The following is a 22,704-nucleotide window of genomic DNA, read 5'->3' as shown; positions in this document are numbered from 1 at the left end:
AGGGCACAAGGCAGGAACCAATCCCGGGCAGGGCGCCAACCCACCGCAGTATGTATATGCAGATATATAAATTAATTTCTTAACATTTTATTTATTAATTGTGCTGTGTATTCATGTATTCATTATTTTTTTGCTTACATAGTTAGTAACAATGCATCAATCCATTTACTGTCTGATTCACTTCACCACAGACTTTGTAGACCCGACCTACAGCCTATCCTCAGATCATCACTTCCAAACTAACGATGGACAGACAGTTCATCATATAGTACAATTACATACACAACACACTGGCTTACACTCAGACAATTTAGTTGATATTTAATTTAGCATGTGATAGGAAAGGTACTTGGAACAACTCTGCAGACTTCACATAGACAGGCTGAGCTGGAAATCTGACTTAGCTTGGTGAAGTTGTTAAGATAGAAGTGCTGACAAGTATGCTGCCCTGTTTTGCAACCTATACTTGAAGTCTAAACTACTTAATGCATGGAGACAAAAATCAGTACAATGATTTACATCTAATAATAAAACAAGGATGGGTATCAGTATGAAAAATCTACACTCAATTTGAAGTTAAAGTAAATTATTTAAGTTGTTTGATGGTACTGACAAACAGAGAGAGTAATGATGAGACTGAGATACAGAAATCGGGCTATGTGAGGGCAGCAGCCTTTTTATAGTGGTAGTTCCTAGCTATTAAGAATAAATCAGATTCCTGTTGTTCCCTTGGGGTGTTCAGGCTGAGCGAAGCACAGTAATTGTTTTCAATTGCTGTCTGCAATAGAGAGGCAGTTCGCAGATACTGCAAGAAAAATGTCCCCATGGTGTTCACAGCCTACATTCAAAGGAAAAATGGCGGCAACATGATGGGAGCACTGCATGCTGAGCATTTTTTGCTGTGTGGCATGATTATCTGTGGAGCTCTTTTCCCTGGAGTCGTCTATGTCCCAGAGCTGTAGGCTACAAAGTGGTTAGCTCCTTGACTACTGCCTGGCAGTCTGTCTGCTGCATCATTTATCTTGAATATACCATTGTTCTGAAGGTTGTATATTTGAAATGCATTTTCTAAGTTTTCTGCTTGTGCATATTCTTAGCACATGCATCTCCTCTTAACAAGAGAAACACAGTATCCAGGTGCTTGAATAATACGACAAGTTTCTGTTGTGTCAGTTTGCAGTTTTGCAGTTGTTTGATTGTACTGCATGTATGAAAATGGATGGATGAAGAATGGGTGCTCCTCTCAGTGACCATGTATGTTTAATCTATACCCACAGTGAAATTTAAAATTACTGTTAAAAGTCCTTTATAGTTCCCAGATACTAAAAACATAACAGCAGTCTAAGCTAATTAAAGCTCTGCTAGAATAGACTACCATTTCTGAAGATGTATAAGGGAAGGAAAGTATAGGCATAAAGACAAGGAAGGAAAAAGATGGCTTGAAGTAGTAAGGCATGGGTAGGTCTATATGGGTCCATATGCAGATTTACTTCACAGGCTGGAAGACAGTGCAAGGGTAGTGCTTTTAGTTTATTATCTAAAAAACCTAAAGATAATTAATGACAGTGTTAATCATGTCCTTACATATATTAATGCCTGTTGCCATTTCATGCCTCTAGAAGAGGGTCTAACATACAGTAGTTTAACTGAGAACTCACGCATGTGCCATGCAGGATGTTTCATCTAAGCTAGATCCAAATTTTCAGTCTTTAAATGCAAACTTATTTATCATTTATAAGGATTAACATTCTATCCCAAGTTGTTTTTGGTTGTACAAATATTTCTGTTAGCTAAGCTACCAGCCACCTGTAAATCTGAACTGGGTGAGCAGGTTATTAAGTGAATATAAAGATGGATATTTATCATTCCACCTTTAGTAAATCTTCAGAATATAATACAAAGTCAGAGAGGCGAGACTATGTTGGTTTGGACATGTGCAGAGGAGAGATGCTGAGTATATTGGGAGAAGGATGCCAAGGATAGATCTGCCAGGGAAGAGGAAAAGAGGAAGGCCTAAGAGAAGGTTTATGGATGTGGTGAGAGAAGACATGCAGGTGATGGGTGTAACAGAACAAGATGCAGAGGACAGAAAGATATGGGAGAAGATGATCTGCTGTGACAACCCCTAACGGGAGCAGCCAAAAGAAGAAGTAGTGTGATTTAAAATAACTTAATCTGAACAAATACAAAGCATGCAGACTATTTGTAAACTTATGGCAGTAGTTGAGAACCATTGTTGAGCCAAAATGTGCTGCTGTTACAAAATAGTGAACATAATTCACTTCATATAGGAATGATCATAATGTTTTGACCCTTTAACGTATATGTTGGGGTTAACAGTTTACAAATACCATATTTCGTGCACATCTTGGTTTTTGTGTTAACAGTTTACAAATACAAAAACCAAGATGTGCATGAAATATGGTATTAAGTTTTGGCTTGAATCTCAGATTACATAGAGAAATGAGTAGATGAATTTATTATTAAGAAGAAATCATTTGTTTACACCTTGGATTTACAATTCGTGAACTGAAAAATAATGGCAAATCTCAAATTTCTTTGTACTTGTCATTTTCCTTATAAGGACAATAAGCACAAATCTATATAAAGCTTCCACATCACAACCAGGAAATACATTTTTGGTCAAAGACCATGTTTACTTCATAAAATTGATCATAAGTAGCAAATCGAATACACTGTATATGGAGTCTGATTTTTGATGATGTCAGATGTTGAGGGATATCAAGTAATAACAGAGATCTGTAGCATAAATAATAGTAAACAAATTACATTTTACTTCACTAACACTAGATCAAGTGATTAGGTACTACACACAGTTTGACACAGTTTAAACCATTAAGGTTGTGGGCAGAAAAACTACCAAAATTCCTAAATAACCCTGCAATTGAAGTAGAGTAAAATCTGCATTGATATTTTTCATGTTATGGTGGTCAGCTCTCTTGAGAACAGACTTGTTCTATACATGTTTCTCGTTTTATGAAAAAAGGCTGCACAGACTGATTTAAATTAATGTAGTACTAGGAGGCTCCGCTCCCTCCTCGCTTCGCTTGCTAACCCCCAGGGCGCCTGCTGTCTAGTGGCTGAGCCGCTCGAGGGGGCGTTGTGGCTCTCCTCCATTAGAGAAAGTGATTTGTATTTAAAGAGATGGTATACAGAAGAGTATGCGGGGCACGGGAAGAAGACAGTTTGGTGCTAAGTTATTATTGATAGAAAATCAGTTACTTGAGTATTTTACAACTGTCAATTTTAAATATCAATGAATAATAAAATGTCGTAAAAGGTAAAATGTAATAACGTAATAACGTAATAAAAAGTAAATTAAAAATTTTATTACATTAATGCCTCCTCGTCAAAAATAATAATATGAATTACTTTATCCACTTGCATTCTATAAACGTTGCTCGTTTGGATTCCTGTTTGCATATTGCTCGGGATATTTTTCTCTTTTTCGTTTATTGGATGATTCTCTTTGTTCTTCGATTTTTATTATATACAGCTCTTTTTTGTTCATTTTCTTTTTTTCAATGTTCATTATTAGCTCTTGCTGCTCTTTTTCTATCACTATCTAAAATTCAACGTTCTTGAATAGATAATTTGTTTTCCTGCCTTACCATTATAACTAACTGCATTGAAGGGTAAGTTAGCACTGAGAGTGTCATGGTATTGAATGGAGAGAGGATGTGCACAGTAGGAGTAACGATTGAGTGAGTGGTGTGGAGTGGAGTGGTCAAGGCTAAATATTACAGACACAACGGAAAACTTTTTTAATAGACAACTTTTCTGTTTTGTGTTCGAATTCTAACGATGATAGAAAACAAAATTCAGTCACAGCTAAAAGAATACACAACTGTTTTGTTATTCAACATAATGACATGGCTGTGGTGTCAGTAAAGATAAATGTACTTACAGTAGTGAGATATGCATCTTTGTCTTTAAGCAATGCTTGATGATGCCTGAAATAACCTCTTACGTAGGTGTGTAAATTTTAACACATATCCTAGGAAAATATCCACTAAAACATAACATTTAATTATTTGTTGCATTTAAATAACTGCTGCATAAAGTTAATTTGGTATTTTTGTTACACTGAGACAGGTGCTTTTGCTTCCTAAATATCCACACTTAGAAGCAATAACCAATCTCAGCTTTTTAAATTAAAAACAGTGTCAGGGACAAGCTGCTAAAATAAAATATGTTTATGTATTGTATCATACTAAGACTTCTTAACGTAATTCTTACATCCATAGTTCATGAGAGCTGCTGTAACTGCATCTTGCTGCTTACAGTACCATTTGAGTATATCATGAAAACATATCCAATATGATGTTTGTTTTTTGGTGGTCTGAATTAAACTGAAAATAAGATTGTGGATGTGGTGGTACATCTATGAAACAACGTTGCAATTTGCTGTACTCATATGAAGAAGCGAGACACTAAATTAAGTGCATTTGCAAAACGCTTAACCTGGGGTTCCATCTCCCTTTCTCATACAATGATTGTCATTATTCAGATGGAGATGAATAATTCTGCCAAAGTACAGTCAGTATGTCATGTTATATCTTAGTTGTAGTTATTCAGTTATATTTGAATCCCCTGATTTCAACAAAGAATTTTGTGTTTACTTTTATGCTTCATATCAATCATGTGGTAGTTTTACACAGTACATAATACAAGGCCACATTTCGTATTGGCAGTATTTTGTATCGTGAAATTTGAAACAACAAAATTTTGCTTCATGCCTAATTGCTATTATGGAACAAAGGACCACTGCCAGCATCATGTAAAGCATAGTGAAGGTTTGACCTTGTAAAAAGTTGTTTACCTTAAGTTTCTTACATTTTCCCACTCAATAGGATGGACTATGCTATTTTATATACACACGTACAGGATCGTCTGCAGAGCGACACCAGAAAATTTATTTAAAAGATATCTGTGACTATAGTCTTGCAGTCCACCCTGTGCTTTCTGTGTTGTTTATGAAATTTCGTTAAATTTTCCTTCGCCTACACTGCAATATATAAAATCTCATTAGTCTCTGAAAATCTTGTCCACATTATCTTTTGTATGGGCAAATTAATTGCAGACTGAGAAAGTGGCCAGTGTTTCACAGAGTTTTAAAGTATAATAAAGTACTATAAACAATGCAGCAAAGTAAATGCAAGTGAACTGAACTTAAAAGTAATCAAAGTTGTAGGAATAATTTGCAGCATACCCTGATCTCTCAAACCTGTATGAGACACAATATCTACATATAAGGTACACACTAGTCCATTCAGTCAAAACACCTAATTAAATATCCCTTGCATAGCTGTTTATTTAAAGAATCTAGTCTGCTAATGTTTACACATTTTTGTTTTCTTGCGAATTATTAGCAGCACAATGAATTATACTCATATACATTTTGATTTAGTTTTTTCCTTGAATGATATAGTTCCCTTCTGAACTACATTATATTTTTGGATACAGTTTCTACCCCATATGATTTATTTTTCCCTTTGCTCTCTTTGAATTAACTGTATATCTTTTTTAATTGATTGTGCAATGTAAACAAATAGTTATTTCCAAAAGTAAGAGAATGAACTATACATATCTTGTGCAATGTAAATAAATAGTTAAACAAAAACTAAAACAACCAAATAGTTAAACAAAAGTAAGAGATTGAACTATACATTTATATATCTTGTGGTGGTTATACAAGGAAGAAATATAAACAAGTAGTCATCTGTAAACAGACAGGAGAGAAAGAATAATTATTTCCTATTTAGAATATGTATTATAGCCTTAGAATGTTGGCAGTGCTCCAGGAAAGCTGTAGTCAAGCAGCACCTGAGTCTGTCATTATGTAATCAAATTAATTTAGATTCATGTTAATGAAAGACTTACATGAGGGTTTAATTTATGGGCCTATTACTTTGTTGAAGGTTAATGGGTACATGTATTGTGAGTGGTTTGAATGTCCTAATTTTTTTAGTTTAGTTGATCAGTGCAACAGCTGACATGCTTTGTATAGGTAAAAATTTTTGCAAGTGAAAATATTATTCCAGAGAGGTTTGTACTGATTTAAAATGTATGTCTCATTTTAAGTCCCTGTATAGTTTTCTGAATATTTCAAAATTGTTTAACAGTGTACCTTATATGTGTTTACAGATAACCATAATGCATTTAATGCATTTTCCTCTTCTGCACTTGCAACATGCAGTATGTTAATATTGACTCCTTAGCTTTCAGTTAATTAACATCAGTTCTGTTTGCCTTTTCTTTGTTATTTACACTCCTTGCACCATTTTTGATAATATTCAACTAATAACTATCCTAGACTAACAGGAATTCTGTAATTCCCTTCTCACAGCTTGTAGTGTTCTTGGATTTTACTCAAAATGCGAGTTATAAAAGATTATGCAGTATCTCTGATACAGGTAACACTTTAATGTAATCTAAAATAAATATGTAAACTTAAGAAAGGTTGATGACTTGCATCAGCAGGTGTTGTGTAAGAAGAATGTCCATATACCTGAAGAAAATAGCTGCATTTTAGTACAGGATGTAGTCCAGACTTTCCTGACTGGGGTGGTGTCTGGGACAGCTTAGATACAGTTGTGTTCAAAATAATAACAGTCTGACATCACTAACTTGATCAAATACTGTTTTTGGTAAAAATTATATTTCTACATGGCAAAAAATGTACTAGTAGGTGTAGTAGAGTAACAGAAAACCAACAGTCATGACATGCATGCTGCTGATTCTATGTAATTAAATTATTAATTCAAAATATAGCAGTGTGGAGTTCAATTAGTAAGGTCATTCATTCTGTGAAAAACAGGTGTCAATTACGGCCCTTATTTAAGGAAGGAAGGCAGGCAGCAAATGTTGTACATGCTGGTTATAGTGCATTTCTCTCTGAAAATTTGAGTGAAATGGGTCGTTCCAGACATTGTTCAGAAGAACAGTGTACTTTGATTAAAAAGTTGATTGGAGAGGGGCAAACACATGAAGAGCTGACTCAGCTGAAATGATCACAAATGCTTTAAAATTGCAACCAAAACCTGAAAGATGTGGAAGAAAATGGAAAACTACCATTCGTAAGGATGAAAGAATAGCTCAAAATGGCAAAGACTCTGCCAATGATCAGCTCCAGGAAGATCAAAAAAGGTCTAAAGTTACCTGTGAGTACTGTTACAGTTAGAAGACGCTTATGTGAAGCCAAGCTATCTGCAAGAAGCCCCCGCAAAGTCCCATTGTTGAAAAAAAGACGTGTGCTGTAGAGGTTACAATTTGCCAAAAAACACATTGAGTGGCCTAAAGAGAAATGGTGGAATATTTTGTGGACTGATGAAAGCAAGATTGTTCTTTTTAGGTCTAGGGGCCACAGACAGTTTGTCAAATGACCCCAAATCTCTGAATTTAAGCCACAGTACACTGTGAAGACAGTGAAGCATGGTGGCGCAGGCATCATGATATGGGGATATTTCTCATACAATGGTGTTGGGCATGTTTATCGCATACCAGGGATCATGGATCAGTTTGAATACCTCAAAATACTTGAAGAGGTCATGTTGCCTTATGAATGAATGAATGAATCAGTACGAATTTTCCGGTACTCTGTACACAACAGTAGTACTACTACTACTATTAATAGTACTACTACTTTATGTACATGTGACAATAGTGAGACCCTAAACGTATGAATTATAATACTGCATTTAATGATGGCACCCAAAGAGGAATTTGCCATATAAACTATTATGGTATGAACTCAAATAATTTATAATTAAAACAAAATAATGCAATTTTAATACCATTTTCACTGAATATATTACCCCTCAAATATTCTCTTTGTGAGTAAATTGTTAACTAGCTATATTATATATTTGCAAATAATATGCATTGGTTATATCATTAATAATGACAAAGATGTGAAAAATTTTAAAAGTGTATTCAAAATATATTATGTATCACTAATAAAACATGAATAATTACAACAGATTACATTTTACTGTGCATTTTTTACAAACCTGCTTTAAAGACAGAAAGAAAAGTCATGGCCACTTTAATGTTTTGTGTATTAGGGAAAAAATAATGAGTAAACCCATCAGAAGGAAAATATTTTTCCTTTAATTTCACAAGCTCAGAAAAGCAAGTATTTATATTGCTAAGTGTGATAGATAGATAGATAGATAGATAGATAGATAGATAGATAGATAGATAGATAGATAGATAGATAGATAGATAGATAGATAGATACTTTATTAATCCCAAGATAACACTGCATGATTGCTTTGTGGGGGCGAATGAGACCCAAAAGCGTATTTTTAATCCAGCAAAACAAAGGTGAAAATACAGATAATAAGAAACAAATCTTTAAACAACTACATTCCTTTTGTAGACTGACAAGTAATTATAATACAAAGCTGAGTACAACACAAAGTCAGTCAAATGGACAAGCATAGCACAGTCAGAAAAAGACAAGCAAGAGACTACAATGGCAAGCAGTGGTTAGTAACTTTCTTGATCACACCACCTGTTCCTCAAACTGTTGATGGCACTTATCAGTTTTTTTTTTTTATTGATAGGATGGCTTGTATTTACAAAACCTTAAATATTCAAGTAATTGAGATAGAAATGTGGGCCATTTTCAGCTATACAATATTAATTTTTATTAAGGAGACTTTATCACTGCTAACAAACGCCATAGTTTCCTTTCATTAAGCTATTTTTCTGTCACAAATATTTAATAAATTAAAAGTATAGGCGGTCCCGGGGTTGAGGACATCCGACATATGGACCACCCATAGAACTACGTCAATTCCATAAATCATCTTTTTATAAATTCTAACTTGACAAACTATGATAAATCCTGCCTTACAAACGAATGCTCTCCTTTTCCACATGAGTAAAGCGGCTTGTGTCTTTGACAGCAGCTACTTCTGCTTTGAGGGAGTAGATTCCGTGGTCTGATTGGTCAAGATAGCTGTCTTGTAAGTAAAGCTAGTTAAAATATGAGTTCAGCTGATTCCAAGTGATATTTTTGTTGCTTATTTTTTTATGAGAAATAATGACAAGGTAGTGGATAGAAATGAAATCGATTACAAGAGAATGTTCTATAAAAATTATAATATGTTAAGTTTATTTATTTTTAGCCTTCACTTCAGATTACAGATGTCACCAATGAATCATTTGAAAGCTAGTTTTCTGCTCTTTCTTTTCTAGCATGAACTATTGTGTAGTTATTCAAGCAGTTTAGAATGATTGATTTTGAATGCACTGGTGACATTGCGACTCATTAAGTCTGATCAAAGTCTTGTTTTTCAATTCCAGTACCCCTGAATGATGCTGTCAAAGCGTAAATCCGATGCAAGTAATGACAGTGCATCAAAAGGAAAGGAAAACTATTACAGTAATACAGTTATCATAATGTTAACTCACAAATGAGTGTTAAACTTTAATCATTATCCTTTTTTCTACCTAAACTATTTTAAGAAATGTTTCTTAAGTTTATTTTTGCAGTACTGTACAGTACTGTAGGAACATTGTTACATTTATTATTACTTATTGTTTTTAACTACTACAGTATTATGTACAGTTCTGTATATTTTAAGAATTTTTTTTTTTATTTCGACGTGTGTCTTAAGCGTTTTATATGCACAGTAAGGTAAAAAAAAAAAAAATACTAGACTGAGGCAAACATTTGACTAAGTGACATTTAATTAGAATCGTATATATGTGCTCCAACTTACATATAAATTTGACTTAAGGACAGACCAAAAAACGGATCTCTTTCTTAACCTGGGAACTTCCTGGTAGCATAAATTACTGAAAGGGCTGTTGGTCTTTAACTTTACTTACTGTAAAGAACTGTAAAAAAAAAAAAAAAACTGCTCAGTATGACTCTATCCAGAATCCCAATATTTATAATATAAAATGTGAACCTTTTCAAAGCCCTATTCCTCTTAAAATAAAGAACAATGTCTCTCAGCCTCACCATATTATTTAACTTATGTTCAAATACCCCAACACAAGGTCAGCCATTTTAGGCAAAGTAACAGATACTCAAAATATGTAATCTGCCTCATTCTAGGGAACTGCATCCACACTATTACTCTCCTAACATGAGGTCACCAAGTACATTAACACAATTTACTACAAAGAAAAACATACAAAGTATTTCTATATTGGTTTACATAAAAACATGAAAAAAGAAAAATAAGGAACGAAAAACACATTATTATATTCATAAATAATTTATCTGAGGGTTTATTTAACCCAGGCATGGAAACAGTAGTCTAATAATTTAAATCAAGAGGCTGTCTTTCATTTACTAACTTATTTACAATACACAGAATGGCACAGTCAGAAATCTTAAAATAATAAGACATACAGTTGTGTTCAGAATAATAGCAGTGTGTTTAAAAAAGTGAATAAAGCTCAAAATCCTTATAATATCTTTTATTTCCATACGCACTTGTGCGTTGGGAACACTGCACATTTTATTCCAAATCAAAACATGAAGAAAAATTTTTCAAATTTGTGTAATTCCTTTAAAACAGGTTTATCGTGTAAAATAGTTCTTCATTTCAAAACTTAATACTGCTAGTTGCTCCAGGTATTTGAGTAAATAAAAAGAGGAAACATTTCCAGTAACTCCAGGAAGCTAGCATAAACCTCAGCACTCCATAGCTGTCAAACAGCAGTGCCATCATACTGCCTTTCCTCTGAGCCCAGTTATAGGGATTTTAAGTTAATGGGTTTAGGGATTAAAATTATTTTTTGCTTTTGGCAAAGCATTAATACATTACACATACAGTATAATGAATTGCTTTTCCTGCTCTGCTGGCAGATCATTAAGGCACCAAAAACTTTAAACAATTAATATATAATAAAACTTACTGTAGTGCATAAAATGTTAATATTTTGTGAACACGTTATAAAACAAACCTTCATTCCACTAAAACTAATTCTTTAATCCTAATTGAACCTTTTTTCTCTAAGTACTAGAAAATAACTATAGGCATGCTAGAATTAGTGTATATATCACTTGCTACAGCTTCTCTTCAGAAACTTTTTTGAAATTTATTTCATGTGCCTAGATTAAATCCTTAATATTGTTTTTTTTTTTGTTTTGTTTTGTTCCTTATTCCATATTCCTGCCTTTGTTTATTAATCAACTACCTGCATAATTTTTGCAAGAAAGAATTGCAATTTTTTTATTTATGGGTTGGGCTTGCACACTTCCCATGTTGTTTTTTTTAGCTGGGCATTCCCATTTTCTTTTCTCACTCACACCTCACACCTGAAGACTTTAACTTGGGTCTTATGTGATTGTGAGAGTGTACCCCTTTGATTTTTTTTTTGGAGAAGTCAGAAAACATATTGGTCTCTATATTTTGCAAGTTTATTTGGTTTATAATAAGTTGAAACATAATTTCCCCATTTTTATGTATTTGCCAGCCAGAGAAGGCAAACAACTTTTGTTATGGTCAATCATGTGTAATAGGGATGTTAAGTTAATTGAATAATGAATGGTTAATTATTATGTTAAGAGTTTTAAATGAGTAAACTTATTGATTATATGATTAAATTGGCAAATGTAATTGCCTTGCTGCATCACAACTCCTTATGTAATCCATGAGGGCAGTATTACTGCTCCATATCAGTTGATTTAATAACCACAAGTAGCTCGTTTTGAGAGCAATTCTAGAGAGTGATATAGTTCACTACAAAACTGTATAATGTAAAAGTTACACCTGCAAGTCATTTCCATGTAAAAAATAAGAATGTCGCTCATAATGATGGATTGCAGCGTCCTCATGTCTGTAGTATTAACAAATTAAGTCACACACAAAGTGTGTGAAATTATAAACAAAACATGTTGTAGATCATAGTTGCTGATTGCAAACACTTTCACAAGCTAAGCCATTTTACCACATTCCATCTAGAGGCACTGTCATCATTTTACTGAGAAAACACTAGGACTCAAAACCCAGTAGGCTTGGGTTCACAACTAATATTGGACCATGCTGACAACTGAGATTTAGATCTGTGCAGTGTCACTTTATTGTGACAAAGACTGGCAAATGGAATCATTGGTATCACCAACACAAACCATTTCCAAACAGAACAATTTACAGTCTTGCCAAGAAACCAACTGCTGCCATTTGGAGATGTGTACTTAAGAGCAAAGAAGTTGCTTAGGTACATGGTAACACATAAAATGGCATAACCACTAATACATCCACCCCAGTGAACTTGGTGTCTGTAGTTTTACTCAAACCCTGAAATTCAATGTCAATGACAGATTTAACCTGTATCTTTATCTGTAACGAGGCTACCTTAGCAAGCCCATGAGCCTAGAACAGCTGTTATTGGCTCCCAAGCAGGTTTGTATCCTGCTAAAAATATAACTGCATAAAACAGGTTTTAGTAATATAAAGACAGGTAGTAATACATTTTTGCCTCATGTTAAAACAGATCCTTATACCTATCTCTTTATTATAAAAAGAAATCCTGTCCTGGAAAGCAAAAGGAAGGCTAGGATACGTGATCTTCTCGGAAGACATTTAAAAGACCCGCAAGACCAAAGAGACTTGCCACGGTGCGTTTCTCTGGGACCGTAAACATGAGACATTGGGCCAAGAGATTGACCCAGGACCGTCTCACGATGACGTAGAACATGAGATTCTTGCAAGACACGCCCTACTTACAATCTATCAAATAGGACAATGGGGCAGCAGAACATTCAGTCTTGTGAAGGATTTGAGCACACACAGATGCAGGGTCTCCGCGCATATAAGGACATGCGTTTTAAATGAAACGTCAACGAATAATCGAAGAAGAAATCAGCATGGAGAAAAGAGGCTCAAAAACGTTGGAAAGGAGGAAAAAGGAAAAATAATCTAGGTGCAAATTCAGAAAATAAGGCAAGTAATTATCAGCCCGTAACAAGTGGAAATGAAACAAAGTACGTCCAATCAGGCTCAGAATTAAAAGACAGAGTAACAGACAAAGTAGAACTTCATAAAGATGTTCACAAACGTTGGCGCTATACACATGCAGAGCAGATTATGAAAGCAGAACATTCGAAAGACTCAAAAAAAAAAAAGGCGCAATTCGAATGTGGAGAAAGTTAAAGAATATGAAAGTAGGAAAATTAGAAAGTATAAAAAAAGAAAGTAAAGATCGCAGTAGCGCAAACAAACGGAAATTAATACTCGATAAAGGGAAAATAATCACCACGGACCGGGAGTCATTGGGAAAAAAAAGCAGGACAAAGCGAGGTCAGAGACAAAAGACAGAGTAGAAAACAAAGTGAAAAGTCATAAAGAGGTTGCAAAACAAAACGGACAAACACCAGCAGAGCAGGTTAGAGATAATTCAGGATAGGTTTCTCTGTTTGAATTTTCAGCACAGACAAAGTGATCTACATCATCATCAGTTAATAATTTTTTTTGCAAAGTAACCAATAAATGCATGTGAGGTAAAACACGTTTTTGAAATTCTCTGATTTAAACTTCAAAGCCGTACGATATTTACATACTTCTGACATATCACCTATGTCCATATATTCGATCTCTATTCGCCTTTTAGTTATTTCTCCGAGTAATAATTTCTCTTTTTTGTCGCAAATGCGGTTTACTTTTTTTTTTTTTTTTAACACTGTCGTTTTTTTTCTGCTTTCATTTTCTGTATCTTGCTCTGCATGTGTTTTGCGCCTACGTTTTTTTGGGGTCTTTTGAATTCCAGTTTTCATTATCTCCAACCTGACAAAGTCATTAAACACATGTCTTAAAAGATTCAGCATATTTGGACTCGAAAGATTCCAAATATTGTTTTTACAGAAGTTCTGAAATAAAAGTGAAACTAATGAAATAGCAGCAATTCAAAGAAAAAAAAATCTTAAAAGTGTGTCCGGAAAACCAAACAAGGGGGTTGGCGAGCGAAGCCCCCTAGTAATGTATAACTTTAAACTATTCTAGGAAAATGTATCCTGACATTATTTCCTGTGTTGTTAAAAAAGAATCATACTGCTTAATGTATAATGGTTGTTAAACAAAGGATACTGGCTATTGATTATGACAGATAATCAGAATTTACATCCCTACTGTGTAAGTGGTTGAAATTAGACATATTTATTTTACCAAGGTAGAGAAGTGTGTTGAATGAGGCAAATGTTGGTTTTGGATTTTTATTTTTTTTTGTTTTGGCATGACTGCATACATTTGTGGTTTATAAAGTTTGGTTTAGAATGATTACTTGTCTCTTGGAGCCCTGGTTATTATATATCTATAAATAGTTTTTTGAGGTTTCAGAATTAAATTTCTGCATCAGTTTTTGCATTGGACAGTATTTTCTAATGGGTTTTCATTTTTTGCTTCTTTTTTCTGCATCGTTTTTGGTTTCCTGGGCAGTGCTATTTTGAGCAATAATTCTTATGATGATATTTGGCGGGTACACGGTTTTGACATTACCACAACGATGGGCTAAAAGGTTGGCACTGTGCACTTCTTGGTCATCTTAGTTTGCCGATAAATCCAAAGAAATCTTCTGGTTTTTCTAGTATTACTCTTCCTGGTCACTTCCATTATTTTTAATTCTTTATTTTTACAAACCCAATACCTGTACATAATGCTTATTGGAGACACTTTTGCATTTAGTGGGTGACAGAATAATGTTTTTTCACAGCTTTTCCACTTCTTCCCTCTTTTATGTTAATTGAGAATTTTCTTTTAGGACATTCGATAAAGGTGTTGATACATTGCTGGGATCTGTATGTTAATCTAGACTTCCAATACAACTCGGAGTCCTGCCACGTGCAAAAGTTCGCTGACGACACTGCTATCGTGGGCTGCATCAGAAGTGGGCAGGAGGAGGAGTATAGGAACTTAATCAAGGACTTTGTTAAATGGTGTGACTCAAACCACCTACACCTGAACACCAGCAAAACCAAGGAGCTGGTCGTGGATTTTAGGAGGCCCAGGCCCCTCTTGGACCCCGTTATTATCAGAGGTGACTGTGTGCAGACCTATAAATACCTGGGAGTGCAGCTGGATGATAAATTGGACTGGACTGCCAATACTGATGCTCTGTGCAAGAGAGGACAGAGCCGACTATACTTCCTTAGAAGGCTGTGCGTCCTTCAACATCTGTAATAAGATGCCGCAGATATTCTATCAGACAGTTGTGGCGAGCACCCTTTTCTACGCGGTGGTGTGCTGGAGAGGCAGCATAAAGAAGAGGGAGGCCTCACGCCTGGACAAACTGATGAGGAAGGCAGGCTTTATTGTAGGCACGGAGCTGGACAGTTTGACATCTGTGGCAGAGCGACGGGCACTGCGCAGGCTCCTGTCAGTCATGGAGAATCCACTGCGTCCACTGAACAGTATCATCTCCAGACAGAGAAGCAGCTTCAGCAACAGACTGCTGTCACTGTCCTGCTCCACTGACAGACTGAGGAGATCGTTCCTCCCCCACACTATGCGACTCTTCAATTCCACCCTTTGTAAACATTAACACTATACAAGATTATTGTGTGTTATACCTGCCTTGCACTCTCCACCTTGCTTTTTTTTTTTTTTTTTATAACTTGCACTGCGTTTTAATTGCTCTTTAATTAATATTGTTTTTAACAGTATGCTGCTGCTGCTGGAGTATGTGAATTTCCCCTTGGGGATTAATAAAGTATCTATCTATCTATCTATCTATCTATCTAGATAGATAGATAGATAATCAATATAAATTTGTTCTATTTTGCTGTACATTTATCCTAATCTGTATATTTGTGAATGTACATCATAGAATTTGTTAAATCTCCGTGAAAAGTGATATTTAAAAATGAATTGATTTGTTCTGACCACAGTTTGATTTACCAACAGACAGATGCATAGTCTCATCATTTGTAATGAGTAGTCTTTGAGGAGAGGTGTTTTTTTTTTCTTACCTTGCTACCCATTTTCTCCCCGTCATTTTTGTATTTATTTGTTGCCATCCCAGTTTCTTTGATTCATGCATTCATTCAAATGAATGCCTTAGAGACCTACAGAAATATGTGCATAGTAGTATTCAGTCTATTATTGGGGACATTCTTGTACACATCTACACTCACACATACTAGACTAGTATCAAGTCGTCAGTTAATGTTAACCCCATGTGGACGCAAGGAGAACTTGCACACACTTCATATACAGAAAAAAAGAAATGGTTTGAACCCATATTTAAGACAGTAGCACTTACTACTGTGCTAGTTTTCCATTCCAGATCAGTTGTTTTAAAAATATTTTACAGTGTTCCAGTTAAAGTTTTATTTATGACTTCATTGCAATGCTTGAACTATTTTGTTTTTAAGTTTATATTCATGCTGCTCATTACATGATAACTACTCACCTAAATTGGTGATTCTATAGCTCTGATTCAACTTGCTAGCTTTAGAAATAAAAGAAAATTATTTCCATACAGCTTGCATAAATTGGTATTATGTTAAGTAGATGTCAGTGGTGCTTTTTGCCTTAGTTTTAAGGGATTTGCACCATAGAGACCAGGAGAAGGGACCTCCTTTACCTGAGTGCTGGCACAGGCGCCAGTAGTTCCAGTTGGCACTTGGCCCAATTAAACACTGTCAGCTTTCACAGTAATTAACTTCTTCATCAACCCCTTAGGAAAGGGAGTAGTGCGGATTTATTAAGCATTTAAATCACATCCTCTCTCTGTGCAAGGAGCCTTTAGAGGAATCAGTTTCAGCAAAATTAAATGAAGGAGAAAGAAATAAGCAACTGAATGCAAAATAAAATTGAAAATAGAACATTTTCAAAATCCACTGAAAGCACCATCAGTTTTCTGTAAGTTAGTGCAGAAATTACAATTTTTTTCCCAAAATATTAGCAATGTATACATAAATTCCGAGCTTTTTATTCTTTTTATTAGGACTAATTAGAAGAGCATATCTGCCACATCTGGTTAATAAAATGAAGGGTTTACACTTTTGTAGGGAAGGAGTGCTAGAGGGGACCTAGGAAACTAAGAAACTACTGGAACCATTTCCACAGCAGATATAACAAATATTTTATTTTGAATACTTTATATCATAAATTGGTAATGATAAAGAGTAATATGTTAATGCAGTTTAAGCCAGTATTTTACTAGGTATAATTCAAGGCAGCTGTGCAAAAAAAAAACCCTATCTGAAAAGATAGCTATTTGATCTGAACAGTATTCCATCATTATTTTCCATCATCCACATGAATGGAATGTTTGTCACACTGCTTACTGTCAGTCAATATTTACCCCTCAGTCTTAGACCTTGTGTGCAGTGCCAGTTTTGTAACACTTTATTTGTGGAACACACTTCACTAGCTTGGAACTGGAACCTGAGCTAGTATATATTGGCTGATATGTTTAGAGTTACCACAATAAACTGCATTGGCTTTGAGGGTGATTAGCAGTGTTCTCTTTCTTTTGCAAGTCCAGTTTTATGGGGACCAGATCACTGTACATAACTTAAAAGCTTCCTAGTGGAATGACTGTGGGTGTCTCAGTTAATGCAACTCTTCAGTGTAGTTTGGGAGGTAGGAATAGTACCTTTGGGGTCTATTTTTGTACACTCATTATCTTTCCCAGAAAGACACCGCTTGGGTTTGGAGAATAAAATTTAGATCAGTGGTTGAATCTCAAATTAGAGAAGTGTAATTTGTATTCAATAATGACCAAGGAAATCTCTCCTTGTACATGGAAAGCAAAATGAGATATTCCATATTCTATAAACATATTGATAAACCTTATGAACATCTACTGAATCCTATTTGGACCACTTCAGGATTACACTTAGACCCCCGCGAGGGTTCAGAGTTCGCAGCCTCAGTTGTTCACGGATTTTTTCTTAGAACCTAACTAATTGTTAGCAGAAACCGCAAATATCCTCTGCAATTTTTTTATGGTTTTTTTCTTGGCAATACTGTACTGTAGAGGAAAAGGCGGCTTGTGATGGTGAAAATAGCCAATCCGAGAGCGTTATTCATTCCTCCTTGCTGCTGATTGGCTGCTGCTCTGTGACGCATCTCCAGTAGATGCAGCCCAGCATTCCCGTATCATAACAGTTTACTGCGTGTAGCTATCTTGAGTGTTTCGCTGAGCGTTCTCGTGTTTTTCGTTTTGTTGTTCTTAAAGCCCTAAGATGCCACCCAAACTCACTGCACCTTCTAAGGCTTCTGGCAATGAACCTAAGCGCCAAAAAAAGTTTGACAGTCCAGGAAAAGGCTGAACTACTGGATTTTCTCCCGGAACTAAAAAGTTATGCTGCAGTAGCCATCCGAGGAGCTGTAAATCCTCTGCTTTTCTGTGCAGTCATTATCTTTATTACATACCTTCATCATACTGCACAGCTAATTCATCGTCATCATCATCATCATCTTCAATCAATATCATTCATTTTTGGTGAGTACCCGTACATTTTACTTTATTTTTATTAAATTAAATTATTACATATTTACCCAACTTATACCAAAGAAAACAACTGTGCATACCAAGAAAAACTTCAGTATTTTACATTCTAGCACTGCGGGAGACATAGCAGTACAGTACAGTATACAGGTTTACCTATACATTCTTTTTTTAGGGTAATATAATTAAGCTGAGATTGAAATGAAATTAAAGTGCTTTGGGTGCATATTTAGGGTTTAAACTATAAAAATAGGTATTTATAGGCATTTTTTTGACCACATCCAAAATTTGCGGTTTTCCACAAATCGTGGGTGCTCTAGGAATGTAACCCCCACGAATTTTGGGGGTCATATGTATTTATTTGTGGTTATACTCTTTTGTGATATTTATGACCCTGCACTTTCCCTTTTGGATATTTGCTCAAAATAGTTCACTGTTCCATTGTGAGGCAACACAAGGCAGCCCCAGATCACAATAACTAGATGATATTGCTCATTTGACATGGAAAATATATAAAAATTCTAGAAGGCTGGTCTAATCTTTTAGTCTTTGTTGAACACAACAATGGGAAAAGTACAATAACTAAGACATATAACTTGTACAAAATGTGTGGGTTCATTGAGTTATCTTGCATTACTCACTTTTCAATTTTCGCTTTTCCACTTTAGTCCTGTTTTAATTTTTATGTTAGTAATAACCTTAAATATTCCAACTGTGTTTTCAAGCAATGTAGTAGTCATCAGATACTGCAGGAGATAATGGACATTTCTTACTTTCTTGAATTATTTTTTACTACATTGAATTTAGTACTAGGGTGTTTACATCTTGCCTGAAGAAGGGGCCTGAGTTGCCTCGAAAGCTTGCATATTGTAATCTTTTTAGTTAGCCAATAAAAGGTGTCATTTTGCTTGGCTTTTCTCTACATTGAATTTAAAATGTATTTTTTATATTACATGTTTTAAGAAAATAATTGTCACCTTATTTTATCTTGATTTAATCATATTGACATAAATTTGGTTTTCAGTGCTCTGAGGTTAGATTTCAAACTCAATCTAACCTCACAGCACTGAAAACCAAATTCAGGTCCATTGGCACACATGTGTACACATCCAAACTAATTTATTCTGGGCCAGTCAACCTTACCAGCGTGACTTTTGTTAGCGAAGATGCCAGAATACCTGAAGGAAATCTTTGTGAGCTCTTGAAGAACGTTATAACTCCACACAGGCAAAGTAATCTGAAAGTGTTTTTCTTTTATTGCCTATCTTTAAATTGGAACACATTGCCAAAGTCCTTGCAGTGTTTCAATAATGTTTCAGTAGATCTTTCTAATTAGCTCAGCATTAAGGACAAATAATAGACTTTTTTTAAACCCCTTTTGTACTTGGGTCCTTTCTCCATTTCCCTCTTTTTGGCTGTTTAATTATTCATTACTGAATCCTATCTATAGTGAATGTTCAATATCTTTAAAACTACTGTACATATACTTTCCATGAAAGCTAAGGATCATACAGTATGTGCTTGTCACTGCACATGCCTAAAACCGTATGAAGGCCTAATTCAAAATTATTTTTGAAGTCTTTATTTGGCATAACCACATATTTGTGTTTCTGTGTAATCCTCTGTGGCTTCAGTTTAGAATGTATTCCGTTTGTGGTATTACACTGAGAAAGTGACAATGTATATCAGTAGATTCCACCATAAAGTTTCAACCACTGCTTAAGATTATCAATTTCAAAAATAAAGAATGATTTGTTAGTCAGGCAAGTGCCAAACACATAATTAACTTAATATGATATGCTTTTATTATATACATGGCAAAGAATTTTCAACAGCAACTCCATGTGCTTATTTTATTTATCTAAAACATTGCCGCTTGCCAATCTCAATGTTGTGTTAATCCAATAAAGACTGCAATTTTTGTTTTTACTTTTTTGTAACCAAATTCTCAAGGGGATGGTATTCTTTTTTTGGTTGAGTGGGGGGTGACTTGGCTGTCTTTGCTTAAATATTTATTTAGATCTATTACAGCAGAAATTAACTTTCTGTTTTAAGATAACTTAATTTATACATTTGGCTGTGAAATGTAAGATGCTGTATTGTAAACTGTTTCTTTTTAATATAGTGGATATGGAATTATCACTACTAAAAAAAAAAAAAAAAAAAAAAACAATAAATGGTACTGCCATATGCTGGGGATATGGTAATTTTTTGACATTGGTTTATTTAAAGGATGCTCATTTAAAGCAGAACATTTTATCTTTAGTTAACTTCTATGTATTACCATATACAGATTAAGGTTTAATAAGCTTTTCACGTATCTGCTGCCTTTTGCTCTATTTGAAAGGTGTTAAATACCTTTTTTTTTCTTTCCTTTGCATAATTACTAATATTTTCTTTTCAGAGCTCTTCAGTGTCACCATCCGCAAGCTTCAGAGGAGCAGAGAAGCACAGGAACTCAACCGATTACTCGTCAGATAATAAGAAACAGAAAACTGATGATAAGGATTTGGCAACCCGCTATGTGAGTATCATAGGAAATAGGGCCTTTTTTGAAAATGCAGGTGTACAGTTCTTGGTCACATTTACCTTTTTTATGGTGTTAGGACAAATAAAAGTTATTGTGAATCTATGTACAGTTAAGTGAGTTGAATCAATTACCAGTTCTTTTAATGTTTCTTTCAGGATAGTGATGGTGAAAAGAGTGACGACAATTTAGTAGTGGATGTATCAAATGAGGTTAGTTTCGAAAGAGAAAATGGTAATACGGCTATTTTGTTAAATATACTTGAACATTGCAAGTTTTAGTGTGGAATAAGTATATAGTTTTCTTATATATACCTGTAACTCCAAGTAATAATTACTTATTGATTCCTACCGTCTGGTTAAACTGTTTTCTGAATATCCTGCATCTCTTTATAGGATCCAGTTTCGCCAAGAGGAAGCCCAGCACATTCCCCACGAGAGAATGGTTTAGACAAAGCTCGCATAATTAAGAAGGATGCACCCATTAGTCCTGCATCCATTGCTTCTTCAAGTAGCACCCCATCTTCAAAATCCAAAGAACTCGGTCTTGTGAGTAAAAAGAATAAAAGTTTAAGCAATTGTCTGACTGTTCAATTAACTTCTGTTTAAGAAAAATGATGTAAAATAACATCGTGTACTTAACATGCAAAGGTAATTGTGGGTCAGGACATTCTTTTCTTGCAGAAGTGCATATTCACTGAAATCTAAGGGTATAAATCTAGTAACTTTTTTCCCAGATCATCATCTTCAGCCTAATATACATTCTGATGGCCTTAAATGTTTCTGTACTTAAAAAAGTACAAATCATATACAGCACAATTCTATGCAACTAATCTACATCAACTAAATTTAATATTCCTTATATTTCTCTATTGCCAGTCTGGAACCAATCCTGAGTGGTATGCAAGTGAATTGTGAGGTCACCTTTCCACATGTGCAAACACATGTACAGGGTTACATTTCTTTGTGAAGTGACAGCTTACTTTTGCCAGTTGATTTGAAATTGATGACATTGAGATATGGGATTGACACCAGTGTACCCTAAGAAAACTTATTCAGGCATTGAGGGACCATGCAGATTGCACACCAGTACTGACTAGAAGCATTAAGATGGTAGTAATAACTACTCTGAAATTGTGTTGCCCTTAATAAAGAATTCCATAGATGGTTACATATTTTATTAATATTTTTAATGTATATGCTTATTGCCCATCAGAACTGTGGTCCATGTATGACTGAGATTGCTTAATATAGGTATGATTGGAAAGGTATCTTTATGATACTGCTGTATTACTGAAAGGAGAAGTGTCAAAGAGTTATAGACCCATATTCTGTCCTGGTAGCAGATGTAATGGCAGACTATTGTAAGATGTTGTACTACACATACTGTACATCCTCACTCAATCATTTGGGGCCAATTTAGAGTTTGCAATTAACCCAATATATATGTGTGTGTGTGTGTATATATATATATATATATAATGTAGATGTGTATGTATGTATATATACACACACATACATATGTATATATAGATGTGTGTGTATATATACATACATATGTATGTATGTATATATACACATGTATATATGTATGTATATATGCGTGTATGTATGTATGTATGTATGTGTATATATATATATATATATATATATATATATATATATATATATATATATATATATATATATATATACAGTACTGTGCAAAAGTTTTAGGCAGGTGTGAAAAAATGC

General features: G+C 34.6%; 1 protein-coding gene across 3 annotated transcripts in view; it reads left to right on the top strand.

Annotated features, from left to right (window-relative positions):
• LOC114652192 (transducin-like enhancer protein 4) overlaps nucleotides 1–22,704 on the top strand; it is a 194,357-nt gene that overhangs the window by 136,793 nt on the left and 34,860 nt on the right. For all 3 annotated transcript variants that reach the window (XM_028802439.2, XM_028802438.2, XM_051928051.1), the window contains exons 9-11: nucleotides 20,849–20,968; nucleotides 21,130–21,183; nucleotides 21,367–21,519. In XM_028802439.2, the coding sequence (XP_028658272.1) occupies nucleotides 20,849–20,968; nucleotides 21,130–21,183; nucleotides 21,367–21,519 (327 nt within the window). The remainder of the gene's footprint in view (nucleotides 1–20,848; nucleotides 20,969–21,129; nucleotides 21,184–21,366; nucleotides 21,520–22,704) is intronic.

This window comes from Erpetoichthys calabaricus, chromosome 5 (assembly GCF_900747795.2).
Source record: "Erpetoichthys calabaricus chromosome 5, fErpCal1.3, whole genome shotgun sequence".
In the NCBI taxonomy this organism is placed as follows: Eukaryota; Metazoa; Chordata; class Cladistia; order Polypteriformes; family Polypteridae; genus Erpetoichthys; species Erpetoichthys calabaricus.
Note: the sequence above shows the minus strand (reverse complement) of the source record. Positions and strands in the feature narration are given on the sequence as shown.